This window comes from Ammodytes marinus (assembly GCF_949987685.1).
Source record: "Ammodytes marinus genome assembly, chromosome: 2".
NCBI classification, from domain to species: domain Eukaryota; kingdom Metazoa; phylum Chordata; class Actinopteri; order Uranoscopiformes; family Ammodytidae; genus Ammodytes; species Ammodytes marinus.
Genome location: NC_137231.1, coordinates 24,721,045 through 24,736,663, shown reverse-complemented (window position 1 = coordinate 24,736,663; position 15,619 = coordinate 24,721,045). Strand labels below are relative to the sequence as shown.

The following is a 15,619-nucleotide window of genomic DNA, read 5'->3' as shown; positions in this document are numbered from 1 at the left end:
TTGCCTTCCGAAATGGAGTAACAAATGTAAATATGTGTTTATGTGAGGGAGGGCGAGGGGGAGGGGGAGAGGGTTGGGTGTTGTGTATGTATTGTATGTGTTTACTTATTCTGTTTTTTTTGTATAAAACTATAAAACCACTAAAATAAAATAAATGAAAAATTTAAATACGTGAGAACCACTAACCCAGATTGTACTGAAGTCCAGCAGGGAAGTAAATTAACTTGTTAATTCCACTTTCTGAAAGTGCACAGTGACCATAAACACACTTATGAGATGTTCTCATGGCAGCTTTAGTTCTGCAGTGCGTTATTTTTACATGGCTGATAAATTAAGAGCAGTGCAGACCGTGGCTCTTAATCCAGCTTTGAGAACACTTCTTACACAAGCAGCGTCACAATACAGCTGACCGGGGATCAGACAGCTTTCATAACATCCAACGCCCTTTCATCAGGACCTGGCTCTGGATCTGTGGACCAGGCCTGCTGCAGTAATTACATAGCGCTTATAATAACTAACTGTTTGTTTGCAATTTGTAAAACAAATGAACCCTTTAAAACTTTATTGATCCCAATACAAAATATGTGATAAAAATATATTACAATTACAGTTTACAGACTATATGTGAAAATAGTGCAGAAAACCATTTACAGTACAACTATACAGGTATAAGTATAAATAATACAATAACATGTTCAAGTACATGTGCCAAATATGTTATATAAACATTTATATAAAATACAATAATAATGTATGTTCTTATAGTAGTTATGTAGTGACAATATTTTTCATGTTGAGGTGAAAAGTAACAACAGGAAGTACTTAATTCAAGTAACATTTTTAAGGTGCTTGTATTTAACTTGGGTTTTATTTCATGCTACATTTCAGAGAGGAAATAATGTATTTTTACTACACTACATTTATTCAACAGCTTGAGTTTAGGTTTGTTTAACACACAAAATATAGTAATTTCTTTCAGATTAAAGTTTTCAACTGCATCGAAGCAGCTGAAATTGCCATCACGTTGACCAACTCCAACACTACAACTAGTATTTAGTAGTTAATGTATATTATCTTGCGAATACAATTTTAAACGCAGGACTTTTACATCTAATGGAGTATTTTCCTAATGTTATGTTACTTCCAATAGTTATGTAAACTATCTGAATAGGTCTAGCACTGCTGACAATACCCAGTAAGCAGCATGACATCATTCTCTCTGTTGACAACAATAATCCGAGTCCTCTAAACAGATGAGATTACACAGGGTTACTTAGTGTGAGAATAATCCAGTGACTTTTAGATTACAACTCCAGAATCACAAAGAAGATAGAAGAATAAAAAACATGTCATTGTAAATTCAATGCAGTTCGGACTAGTGTTGTAGTCAAGAGGCCAAGTAAGGACCAAGACCAGTGTAACGAGGCCAAGACTAGAACAGTGAAAGTGCTACACTGCATGACAAATTTAAGAAAATATGTATGTGGAACCTGCAAACAGAGGCACTTCTGAAATTGATATGAAAGAGCCACATTCCCATAAAAAAAGCCCACAAAAAACAAATTAAGATTCCTTTATTTGCCTCTTGTATTGACAGATAATGTTTGTATGTGTCATCGCCCGCAAACAGTTGTTTCCATTTTTGAATTAAAAATCCAAGTCCTGAGTGGGTAAAAACACGGTTAATTCCAAAAAGTGGTCTCAAGACCTGACTGATCTGCGTCTCAGTGCGTTATTCATTGTGCTTTCAGATAAGGAAATATAACAAAGTTACGTCCATAAAGAGATAGATTCATTTACCAAAACTAAAAGAAAGAGAAAAACATTGGTCAAACCTGATGAACCTAACAGAGAAATTGCACTTTTCTTATAATAAATCCAAGAATCTTACCTGTTGGGTTGTTGCGGCGTTTAGGTGAAGTTCCGCCTCTCGAGCGTTTGTTTGCAGCTCAGGTTCCTCTGACTGTAGGAAGTATGTTTGGAGGCAAGCCTGTTATCCTCAAGACAATCTGGGTCAGCTGAGATGGATCACTGTGTCTCTCACCTGCTCATTGGCTGGAGACCGTGCTTTAAAGCTGCTGTATTACCACATTGGATATAAATACCTGCGGGTGCTTCTAATTTTGACTGACTTTTTTTTTGTTTACCGTCCACTGAGTGAATAAACCCGAACACGTAAGGAGCTCTCCCGTAGCTTTGAGTGAATGATGTCACATCTCACCTGTCGTTATAACAGGATTTTCACATCATTATACAACTTGGTACAGTAGGCTCTTCACACACTGACCTGAATGAGCAAGAAAGGAGAAAACAGTTCTATATATACACATTATCATAATTTCTTAACTTCAAATTTTTTATTTTTCATTAAATAACAATTATTGTAAGAAAACAACCACTACATTTTCCAAGTAGTGGCATGATTAACATCCCAAAGACTAAAGGTTCATTCATTATTTTTGTAAAAGACACAATACAAAAGCAGGCAAGTCTTAAGAGTTATTAAAAAATACAACATGCATACTCTCAGCATCACACTTAAAGACATGTTAGAAATATTGATACGGACCAGGTTGTTTGCACGCACACAAACAAAAGCAAAGCTCTGCACATATGGAGGTGAGATGTACAGCTTTGAAATGCTCATTCATACATTTACAACATTCTTCAGCAAAAAAAATCACAGTCTCATGTTGTGCTTCTTGTGTCTTTTCTCTGTTGGGTGTACAATCATTTTTGTAGCGTTGGTCCGATGTCCAACATGTGAAAATTGTTCATACACTGTATCAAACACTGTTTACTGTGCTCTCAATCTCAATCTGACACCTTCTTACCATCTACATAAGGCAGCGATGCAAGAAAGGACGATACACCATAACACAAAAAGGGGCCCAACACGTTAAAATGCTTTTTTTCTTTTTTCAAATAATTAGTTGGTAATTGTGGGTAATACGCTTATAACGATTTCTCAATGAGAAAAAATTCATATCTGTAAAGAAAAAAAATTAAACTACAGCCAGACACCAGTTAACTTAGTTTAGCATGAAGATTGTAAACATAGCCTGGCACTGTCCAAATGTTACAAAACAAGCACTTCAAGTCTCTTAATACGTTATATATTTCATTAGACATTCCTTAATTTTTTTTTTATCATTTCTTAAAATCCCTTTTCTTATTGCATTTTCTGTAAATGATATTAAAATGTTTTGTTGTTACTCTAGTTTTGAAAAGCACTACATAAATAAAGTTTATTATTATCAGTATAATTATCTTGTTTTTTTAATCCATACAAAAAACTTATTTGCCATATTAATCCCTCTGTAAAACCACAACTTGTATATTTTACCCTTGAAAAATAAGATATGACGTGTTCATTTCTAATTAGTGAGTCTTAGAGGTGCTTACATATGGATTTTGTAACCTTCGGACAGAGCCAGGCTAGCTGTTTCCCCCTCTTTCAAGACTTTGTGCTAAACTAAGCCAACCACCTGTTGGCTGTAGTCATACAAACATCCAACTCGCTGCAAGAAAGTGAACAAGCATTTCCCCAATAATATTCCTTTAACATCAATCATAAAATGTCTTTAACATTCAGTTTGAAACCAAAGTTTTGTGACCGTCAGATCATACCACAAACAGACTTATGGTCACAACACAAACAAATAATCTGTTTTCACATGACCATGCAGTGAACTCCTCATCTGAAAAGGGTCAATTTAACTATTCAATCACAATATTGAACACATTCTCAAACAGCTGGGAATATAAAGGCACACCTTCAGTCTTCAGCTACTGTGGTTCTACTGTAGCTACAGTATGTACTTAACATTTAAAAGCCCCAGAATTTCCCATTCTGTCTTTGTGCTTGGAGAAACCTTTTAACAGGCACATTACTAAGACAATATTAGATTATGTGTGTGCTTTCAATTGATTTTGGGTATCAGCTTGTGCTCCGGAGGGGATAGACAGGAACATGACGAGTCATTTTAGGCTCATTATGTAAAGTACAGCACTGCCAAAAGGGTTTAAATTACTCAGGAGAAGAGGAATGTCTTTCAGTTTTTACACTGTTTGTTATGAAATAGAGAAATCAAAGCAAAGAGAGATGAGGTGATTATTTACAAGGTTGCGTGAGTCGTCACAACTCTCATGATATTGCTGAAGGTCACACCTGACATGCACACAATATGGCATGTTTAAGTTTTGTCCATATGATGATGACTGATTGGATGGTTTGAATAAGACCTCACACAGAGGCAGGAAGTCAGTGGTGCAGGATAATCACTGAAACACATACGTTGGGTTCTTGTCAGCTGACTCTTGGTCACTCTGGTTGGATGATGTGGATCTCTGGGAAAGGCTTTGACAGTTTGATGAGCAGATCACATACACGTGGCTCCCTCTGGGGAACAACCTAGCTGCTTCTCAATGATGCACCGCAGGTAAGTATACCTGCATTACAAGAGTAGATATTAAATGACATTTTATTATGTCATTTAATAAAAATTACAAAACAATGTACCATATGATCAGTTCTGTAAGCTCATATCAGCTAATGCACATTTTGTATACAGTATTTTCTTGTACCTCCTTCTGAGTTTTTGCACCTCCCTGTCTTCCTCCTCCTTCAGTTTGGTGATGAAACTCTGCAGGACAGGCATTTCAAACTTGATATACTGCGCCACCTGGTGGTAGGGAGGAGAAGTACAATGACTAAGCACAAAAAAAAGAGAGACTAACGAGAGGATAATAGGATAATTGAGACACAGAGGGCAAGGACTGTGTTGCAGCATTTAAATAGGCAACATCTTTGAATATCTGTGTCCTCCTATATTACAAAAAAAGAGAAGTGATTTACATCATATGTGACTTCTTCTACCAGGTCTTCTTCCATAAGGAAAACCTTGCAGACCTGCTCACACGGACCCTGAATCACTCTCAGCAACAGAGGATAGTCGCTTCGCTTTAGTTTCACACGTTCTGAAAAATCAACACATCCACAAAAGGTTCTGGATTAACAGAACAAAAGTAACAGTATATACTGTAATGTTCTCCTCAGTAAGCTTCTCTTGACAAAACAATAAATCAAAGGAATAATTCACACCCACCTCCGCTCGTATGGACGAGGTAGATCGCAAAATCGTCCGGACTGTTTTCGATTTTAAACTTGTTGAGGAGAACTCGTAGCACCTGGGGTGTGGTCATGCAACTGTTGATCCGCACATTAGTCACTGAGCCGTAAGACGGAACAAACACTGCTGTCTGGAAGACAACAACATTTAAACATTTATTTATTCAGATTTGATCTTATTTTTCAATTACACATTTAAACACCAATATCAAAATTGCTTAAACTGCATCTTTTCAAACCTAACTGATGAGGACATGAAGGTTATTTTCTCTGGATCTTCTGTTTACCTTGTGGTTGTAGAAGTGACCGTTGATGGAGAAGCGATGGCGTCTGATTTTCCTCTGGTCACTCGGTGACCGGCGCTGGCCCCGTCTTAACACCCCGGCATCGCTCTTGGTCCTCATGAGCTGAGCAGAGCTGTCATTGTCATCTGTCCAATCAACAGTCAGCAACTCAGATTATCACTTATTATTCTTTAACATGAAAAAAATAGGGAAAATGTTGATAAAAAATGAATAAAATGGTTTTAATTAGAAATGTGCTCACTTCCTTTTGTAATATATATGAATATTATAGAGGTATTCCAATTCTACCAAGTATGTTCTGAAAAACAATTCCTTTTACACACTTTACGTTTTTTCTTTTTTTGTCTTGGCAACTGACGAGCCAACACTATTATCTAGTGATTCAGTTAGTGTCTTTTTACCTTATTATTGTAAGGTAAATGATGCACAGTATGTTGCCAGATTTGTACAGTCAATAAAACCACTGACCCTCTTCTTCTGTCTGTTCTTCCATCATGCCGTTGTCCTCTGGTTGGTTGTCAGGGGGCGTCACCTCCACTGTGGGCGGGTTCTGCTGTGTTGTTGGTTCACCATCTGTGCTGTTGGGGGAATTGTAAAAAGGGAAATAAAAGGAAGTTCAGGAGTAAGAGACTGTCAAGATACAGCCCAAAGGTTTTTGTAGATACAACACGTTATCACAGTTAATGACTTTGGACCTGTGTCAAAAATGACTTGATTGTTCTTGAGACAATGTGAGGGGCGGTTAAGCACATAATGATACAGTGGGTCACAGAGAGGTGAGTCTAATAGGATTAGTAGCAGCATTTCGTTCAGCACTTATACATTTTTACATCAAATCCCTGTTGGTGGGATTCAACTTGTGACTGACTGTCCTCTTTATTGACATTTGTTCTGTGTTTGAAATATGCTATCACCATTTGATAAAGTATTTCCTTTGATATTTGGACTGATGTAGCCGTAGTATCACTATGGAGTTCTGTATGTTTCTGTATGTTGCTTAAACAGATCTCTTTAGTTTCAGGTAAATGCCACTAACTAACCTAATAAAAAGCAACTATATACAGCTGTGCTTTTTCAAAGTGATTTAATTAGTTTACGTCCCTTTCCAATAAGAGACGTTTGTTTTACATTTTGTCCCGAAAATACCCAAATGTCAGCTGCTGTTTTCACAGTTGACATTTCCAAACACAGCTTCTTCTGATGAATATAATGTAAAAGCTGAACGTGGGCCTTCAAGCCTGTTTACACGATCTGATCTACGGTCGCTTAGGGCAAAAATCCATCCATGAGCATGCGGGTTAAGATGTTCACTTTAGTTTAAGTACTGTTACCATTTGAAGATTCATCAATGGATATTCATCAATGCATAAACATGGTTTCACAAGTGTATTTCATTATTCATCAGACAACCTGCACCTAATCCATATATCTGCCCCCGGCTGACCCTGTGTGCATCAGTATTTCCGGTCAGCGTGCAGTAACTGGATCTGTCTGCACCTCTTACCCTTGACTGTCCAGATTGCAACCCGAGTGCCAGGATGTAGAGGAAGGGGGCGGGCGGATCCGCTCGTGGTCGTCCTGCATCTGAAGCCTTATTGGTCGCCTCAGGCCCCAGAAGATATTCAGCAAGCCCTCCACGATCAGCTCGTCCTCTTCCTGTTGGCAGGGAGGAGCTGTGATCAATGCACACGCACACATATAACTACACACAATAGACAGTTATGAGCCCTTTGGGATACAGCGGGGGATTGGTATATAGGGGGTGTAATGAATGGAAAAAGACTGAGAGGAAAATTAAGAAGGGTGACAGAAAGTGGTGTAGAGATATGCGGATTTTTTAGAGGATAACGCGCCCCACACACATCCTACCTCTACTGCGCGTCTACCTCGCGTCTGCGTCTGACTTTTGGTCACAGACTGTGAAATCAACGTAGAGCGAGCACACATCCAACCTCAGACGCACTGCTGAGGCGCGTCGGAGGCACGTCTGCAGCGACGCTCCCCTTCACCTCAGGAGGCTCGCCTATTTTTTTTCTGAGAGCAGCGCGTCTCTCTCGCGTCTCTGTGCTTTAACTGATAGAGAAATACTCTGCTGACAGTCATACCAGCAGCATTCACTCTAGTTACACGTTTACCCGGTGTGTTTATTTCAAAATAAAACATCCCTCAGTCGTATACGCGAATAATCCCTTTATTTCACGATTTAATTGTGCAATCAAAATCCGAGGGATTTAAAACCTAATTTTCAATTAGTTCTGGCATTTCATTTTTGGATAAATGACAGATATAGAGATCCAATATAGTGAAGAAATAAAAAAGATCATGATGAGCGCAACAGTTTTCCGTTGCTCTATCTGTGTCTACGGCCTTCTTCTTCCCCGACCACACCCCCCTCTCTCTCTCCCGTATAAATCAGTAAAGTGATTTTTGAAATACTCTGCTGAGAGTCATATTGACTTCATACTGGCAGCTTTCGCTGTAGTTTCATCATTTCCTGGTGTGTCCCCTTCAAAATAAAACTTCCAACAAGCGAAAATATGGCAAAAAAAAAGAAAAAAAATGGCAATGGGGCGCACGGATTACTGTCCAGACTCAATATAAATCATATGCATCATAGATGACATGAAAGAACTTCATTTTTAATGGGAATTATCTATGAAAACTCTATGTAGAAAGATAGGGCTTTTAGAAGCAGCGCTGCAGCAGCAGCTGCTGAGACGTTGCATGTGTGTCCGAGAAAAGTCCGAGAGAGGCAGCAGTAAGGTAACGCGACGCGCTCCAGAGGTAGACGCAGGATGTGTGTGGGGCGCGTAAGACTATTAGAATAACTGTAAACACACACACAAACACAGACACACACACACACACACACACACACACACACACACACACACACACACACACACACACACACACACACACACACACACTCACACGTATACCCACTTCTCTATGTCTGAGCTGTAGATTCTGTCCTTCATAGTAGAGGTTGTACGTCTTGAGATGTGAGAGGACTGTTACCCTGGAGACAGAGAGGAAGAAATGCTGTTTAAAAAGAGTATAGGTCACATTACTACTAACCTTTTTTAAATTAAACACACACACACACACACACAGAAGGCTAATTAAGCATACAGTTATTTTTTCGGTCAGTCGGTCGGTATGTGTGTTATCGTGTGAGAAGCAGTGTGGTATCTGATCCTTACTTGCTGATGAACTTGTTCTCTCCGATCTGAACCCCGTACTGTGTATTATCCATTCTCAGAGAGCATGAGAGGAGCTGAGAGACAAACACAAGCAACACAGAGCGTTAATTATTTTCATCCATCTGATCATCAGTCTCATGACTCCCCATGACCGGCAGCTAGCAGCAGACATACAGAAGGGGTCAGTATGGAGAGGAGGAAAGTAACCGCAGGAACATGAGGATGTGAAGCTCCATACAGTATGTAAACAATAACAGCAGATCATATCTAGTTTCCTCTCAATGTATTCCCTTCAAGATGCGGATCAACTCAGAGCTAAGGGTTAATCCACCGTTACCTTGGTCTCACTACTAAACAGTTAAAATATTTGGTGTGATGGAGTGAAACAGCTGCTCTCTTCCTTTTTCTTGTCTAGATGTTCCTTCCTGTCACCCCTTTAATTCTGGACTTATTTCTTTGTCTCTCTTTGGCAAATTAACACTTGTGCACGTACGCACACATGCAGCTGTTTAAAATGGCACTCGGCCATCACCCCCTGAAGTTTTCCTTCCCTCTTTTCAGAATGCGTGTGTGTGTGTGTGTGTGTGTGTGTGTGTGTGTGTGTTTTGTCTGTGTGTGTCTGCGGAGGAGGCAGGGCAGAAGAGGAACAGGTGCAGGACACATGGGCGACCCGCTGAGCCAAACCATGTCAGTTGCTTAGACATTTATCTCCAAGCGAACCTCTGGCAGCACACATATTTATGCATTTATCAATCCATCATATTTGTTTCCATGCATACAGTAAATGAAGTGTCTTTGCTCCCAGAAATTGAATCTACTGGACATTTCGATGGAGAATTGAAGACATGTCACAACTCTGTCTGGACATTTAAATCCATGGACTAAATTCATGTAATATTTTTGCACCATTTAGTTTATTTTAGTTTGACATTTCTACCCATTCACCCATTTGCAATATATGATGTAAATTGTTTTGTAAATGATATAGGTCCATAGTGGACCTTTAAAGGAGACTTTTCCCCTCTATCGACATCATGAGTTCATCCTTGCAAGACTAATGACATTCCAAACAGCCTAGGTTGTACTTTGTTTTTAGTGTTATTTTCTTTATAGTGACAACTGTTAGCATGTTAGCAGGCTAAACTAACATGGCAACCAATCCCACTTTTTAAACTTGTGTATGCTGTGTAATCCATCACTCTGAACCTCCAGTCTGCAGTACTTTCTCAGTGTAATATCACTGTGGTTAAAGTTTAAAAAGCAGATTTGAACTCCCTAACACAATAATGCATGTTGTGTTTACTTGGTGATTTGTGGAAAACCTTCCCATTAAAAGCATGTTTTTTAACCAAATATTAATATGCAACGTCAAATAGACATACTGCCAAATAAATATGGTATAAAGAAACAAGACGACTAGTGATCTTACCGTAGTGAAGAAGACTGTGTGATCTTGTTGAGTCACCAGAAAGAGGGAGCTTCAGATGTGAGAGAGAGAGAGAGAGAGAGAGAAAGAGAGAGAGAGAGAGAGAGAGAGAGAGAGAGAGAGAGAGAGAGAGAGGTTAGACAGGTAGACCCAGTACGTTTCCTCAGGTATAAACAGTTTTGCCTCTCAGGAGTGGTTTTCAAACAGCCCACGGGGGTCTGTTCTTGTGAGCATGCCAGCAAACAGACGGGGAAGAGTGGGGGCGTTTAAAGGAAGTGCTCCCCTTCCGTTAAATCACTTCCTCCTTTACTCAGTCAGTCACACAGGAAACTGACACTAGTCCTCTTAACGCAGCCCAAAACTTCCTCAATTCAAGCGGCACAGATGATTCATGGTGCTGCATGATCCAAAACAAAGAGCAACGAGTAAGAAGTGATATGTCTACCGGGTTATGTGTGGCTCTTCTTACCTGATCCCAAACACACATACCTGACTAAAACCACAGGCTGTCAATATCTGAAATAAATGTGTTCTGTTATTGTGTACAGATTAAATATTAAACACCAATCAGCCCAGCACCCTGCCAAGATCCATCAATATTTCAGCGCCTATGTTAGCCATGTCAAGCGCTCAAAAGCCAACCCTTCACTTCCACAATGGATATCATTAGTCTTTAATACAGCGGGCCATGGTCAACAGCGGTCCGTGTTCGTAGACTCATTAGCGGGTGAGACGGACATGTGGCCTGGCTGTCGAAGCAGGACAATATTGACATGTCACGAGACCAACGTGAACTTAAACCAACATAACAGCTGTTATCCGAGAACAACATCCATCCTTCCCCGACGTTACCTCCTGAAATAAAGATCAGATGTGACCTTTAACCTTTAAAGCTGCAGCTGGAGAATCCTTCACTGTTGTCATAAATGTGTTAAAGGTTTTAGCATTTGTCTTTTACTGCGAGGGCTACATTAGGTAGGGCTATAATATCCTACTCTCTGTACCTTTTTGTGAATATGTATGAACATGTTTTTTTTTTACTTAACAGTGGAAATAATCCATGCAATGCAACCCTCCATTCCCAGACACCAATTGTAATATCTCAAATTCTTATTTATTTATATACTGTAAGATGTGGCCATCAAAACAAAATTACTTATATTATTTGTTGTCAGAAACCACCTTCCTGAAGTTGTTCAGATATATCAGAGATATCAAAGCACCTCCAGGTACCCAGCGCTACTATAGCAGAACATGTTATCCCTTAAGTTTACCTTCTGTACTCGGCGTTCAATGTCTTTTTTGAATATGTAGCCAAATTGAGTAAATAACCTTTCCCCCTGCATACTGTAAATACAGGTCTGGCTTATCTTATCCTTGACAGCAGAGAGCTGCCTCAGCTTTTTGTTTTGAAGCCAACAGCAGCATAAAAATGCAGCCAGACTGACCCACAGCTGAACCCGTCCTGTTTCAGATGACACGCTCCTCTTTGTGCTGGACAACAGTTCAAACTTAGACCTCATGGACTCCCTGAAATCTCCCTGTGCCTCAAAACAACGTCAGACAGTCCTCATTCTATAGTTTTCCCCTCTTTCGCTGTATTTTTTTTGTCTTACTAGCCTTCAGCTGCTCAGTTATTTGTACCACAAGTATGTATTTCAATTTATCATGTTAGTAGACTTCCAGTTTAAAAAAATAATCTTTCCCCCCTGCTGTCCGTCTGTTTTTCCAATTTAGCTTTATCTTCGCTCTCCTTCTCGTCCCTTGTGAAAGAAGAGAAACCATCCAAAAAGCCTTTAAAACTCATGACCACAGCTTCCTGACTTTCTCCCCCTCCCTGACTTTCTCCCTCTCATACACACACAAAAACACAGACACACACACACACACACACACACACACACACACACACACACACACACACACACACACACACACACACACACACACACACACACACACACACACACACACACACACACACACACACACACACACACACACACACACACACACACACACACTCTTTCATTGACACACATGCACGCTTGTTTTCTGCCCTCTTGCCCTGTTTTCTGTGAACCTCCTCTGTCAGAGTCTTTGGCTCAGATGGATGATGAATAGCTCCAAACCTCCTCCTCCTGTCTGCTTTTTAAAACCCACCACCACCACCGACCCTCTGCCTTCAGACTCCACATTACTTCTGCTCCAACTCACTATTGTTGCCATTGTCATAGCAACACCGAAAACATCTGAGCTCCAGAAACTATCCTGCAACGCTGAGCCAAAAATAGTACGTGTTTGTGTCTCTACTGCTCCTTGTTAGGCATGCTGGGTACTAGTCAAATAACGCTTCAAGACTCGGTATGAAGCTAGTGCTACATATGGTTTCCAGATTCTCCAGATAGGGCGGAAACCATTCCTGTCCTCAATTTACCGCAGGGATAAAAGTATTGTGATAATTAAGCAAAGAAAGCCACAAAATGCACTGGTTCCAGGCCAGCTTATTAAATGTGACTATTTTCTGGTGTTCTCGTCTTATACACTTGTTGTTAACCGAGTGCACTTTCTTTTTTCACCAGACTTAACAATTAGCTGTTGAAATGTATTGTCTTTTATACTTTTCCAATCAAATATTTTTGAGTTGTCAAATGTTTGTTCGGGCAAACAGTCCATTTCCAGATGTCGGCTTGGGTACAGCGGGATGTTCTACCAGATGTTTTCTAGACCAAACGATTACCTAACTGAGAAAATAATCCGTAAGGAAAATCACTGTTAGTTGCAGCCGTAGATGACTGGATATTTTAGTAAAGATTATAACTAATGCAGTCAGCTTTGTATAGAAATCTTACCTATAATGTTCGGTTTATGATCCAAATCAACTCTATGAACATTTTGAAGGGCTGTGGAGCTCTCGAAATCTATGCCTTTAATCCAAACAAACGCATTTAGACTAAATATCAGACACTGCTCCGCAAAGATATCCACAGAATTAAATCAACATCTCTCTACAATACAAACAAAACATTAGAAGCATGATGAAGATGGGATTGATAGCAGGGCTGCTGTATTAAAATGCATTAGGCCTACTTTATCTAGCCTACTTAATAAACTGGTACCATTACAGCCAACACACAGCCACCTATTGACTTTTTTGGCAGAGGGTCTGTCTTAAAGCAGTGCCTCTGTGTGGCCAGCCTGATGTGTGCTGAGAGGAATCTTAACTATCCATTGCTTCTTATGTCACCTGTTTTACTAGCCTAATACATAGTCTAGCTCAGCTGTGCACACTCCCTTGTAGACTATACTCCAAATGTATTGAGTGTGCAAAAGATTCTGGCTGGATAATCAAAGGACAAGTGCTATGGAGCAGACCTATTATCACTTCATGATACACATGCGACACATGCCACAACTCGAGATTGTAAGTCTTTACTCTTTATATGCGTCGCCTGGATTTTTATAAAATAAATAGATAGGCCTATTGCCGTATGTCTTTAGAAGATATTTGAAGTCTTATAGTGGGATATGCTACAAATAATCACGCTATCAAACTGCACCCAGTCATCGCCACATCAACCCACAGACATCATCACGATCAGACTAGGCTACGGCTACACCAACGCCTCTGCCTGATTCCTGCTTGCTACTTTTGAACACCCTATCTCGGCTTACCAAACACAGGGACGCAGTCTCTCCGGTTCTCCTCTTCAAGCCTCCTCCTCCCTCGGTCTTCTTATTCTCGTTAACGGTAAACTCCTCAATCAACTCACTCGCTCTCCTGCCGTTTGAAACAATCAGTGGGGCGCCTGTATCCAGGAGGCGGAGGAGAGCGCGAGGGATCCATCTGCTGTGGCGGAGCTCGCGACGCAGCAGCGTCGGGGGGCCCCGGCCAGGAGCCAATCAGAGAGCGTCTCTGACGCCCCTTTGTTCGCGCTTCGTGTGGTGATGAATGAAAGGATGAAAACACGGAAACAATAGGAGAGCAGCGCATGCGCACAACATTAGTATTGAGAGTAGTCAGCAGGCATCATAAACAGAAAGTGATGACCCTTAAAAACCCCAAAACAAACGAACGGAGGAATAGGCCCACATTTAAATGTAGGCCTACCATCTTTTGACATAAATTAACCTCTGTTAGAAGCCTAGTGTAGGGGCCAAAATGGACATTTGATTTATTTGTTTATTGTTTATTTTGAAAAGTCACGCACACTGTTTTGGGTTACACACACTCAGAGCCGGCCCAAGCCTTCAGGGCAGAGGTGGGACCAAGTCATTGTTTAGCAAGTCACAAGTAAGTCTCAAGTCTTTGCACTCAAGTCCCGAGTTTCCTCCGCTACACTACATGATGAAAGACACAGAGTGGTAGGCCTACTTAAAAATATACTTTTTAATCTTTGTGTTTTGGGGAAAGTAGCAAGTCTTGTCAAGTCAAAAGACTCAAGTCCAAGTCAAGTCACGAGTCATTGATGTTAAAGTCCAGGTCAAGTTGCAAGTCTCTTTACATTTTGTCAAGTCCAGTCTCAAGTCATCAAATTCATGACTCGAGTCCAAGTCATGTGACTCGAGTCCACACCTCTGCTTCAGGGGGCCCTAAGCGAAATATGATTAGGGGGCCCCTCTCCAATGTTAGCGCTGCTGAAGCTATAGATCTTTGTTAAATATCATTCACACACCCAGTGTTTTCCGCTAGTGCCTCCACTGTGCGGCTGTGTGAAAGTATTAGATAGCCGAGATTCAGACCCTCCTAGGGCGGTCCGGGGGTTTGCCCCCCGTGAGATTTTTTTAACCTTTTTAAAGTGAAATGCATGAATCTGGTAGCCTGGCATTCCCAGACCTGCCACTAGGCGCTGGCAAATTAAATTTGCTGCGCGTGTTGGTCTGGACACGCTCCGTTGAAGCTTTATCAAGAAGACCAGAAATCTGGGCTCACGTTTCAATTGGTTCTATCTAATATGGGCGCGCCAGAGCCCTTTATATGGTGCTCTGGGGAGGACGTAACCGGATGACGACAGTGACGTGCATGCGACGTCGAAGCCGTGATAGTAAACATCAAATATGGCTGCGGATATGTTGTGTGAGTTTGAGACTGCTTTGGCCTCGACCCTTAACGATTTGGAAGACGGCACTCAAATCTTTCATTAGCAAGTAAGTGGAATGTTCTATTTTGCCGACCGACAACGGCAAACGTTTAATTTAACAGTTTAACAGCTGTTCGCTAAACGAAAGGGGCTTACGTCGCCTTGTGCATCGTTCTGATTGGTTGTAGTGCTATCCAACTGCGTGCAGTGGCATTTGAAATGCACGAGTAGGAGCTGCCCCTTGAGTTGGAAATTACTAATGATCGTGGCCAGACCCTCTATCGTTCAAGATATCAGGGTCTGCATTTCCAGGCTATGAATCTGGTGCACTTTGAGAGGAAAATTAAGAGGCTAAATCTTTAGACTATACACAGTGCATGGGCAACTGAGGGCAGCCCCATTTCCAATAGTTTTTAAATAAACTCAATACACACTGTGCATGGATGTGAACGTAACATGATCAGATAATT

The 15,619-nt window shown here is 40.7% G+C and overlaps 1 protein-coding gene across 1 annotated transcript; it reads right to left on the bottom strand.

The window, feature by feature from the left end:
* Positions 1-2,381: 2,381 nt before the first annotated feature.
* On the bottom strand, positions 2,382-13,871 carry rassf2b (Ras association domain family member 2b). Its single transcript, XM_080042214.1, has 11 exons — positions 13,744-13,871; positions 10,072-10,120; positions 8,643-8,716; positions 8,383-8,458; positions 6,941-7,092; positions 5,905-6,014; positions 5,419-5,561; positions 5,109-5,262; positions 4,859-4,980; positions 4,588-4,685; positions 2,382-4,452 (listed from the first exon to the last, which is right to left on the bottom strand). The coding sequence occupies exons 3-11, from the start codon at positions 8,693-8,695 to the stop codon at positions 4,383-4,385; spliced, it is 978 nt and encodes a 325-aa protein (XP_079898340.1). The 5' UTR covers positions 8,696-8,716; positions 10,072-10,120; positions 13,744-13,871; the 3' UTR covers positions 2,382-4,382.
* Between the last annotated feature and the right edge of the window lie 1,748 nt (positions 13,872-15,619).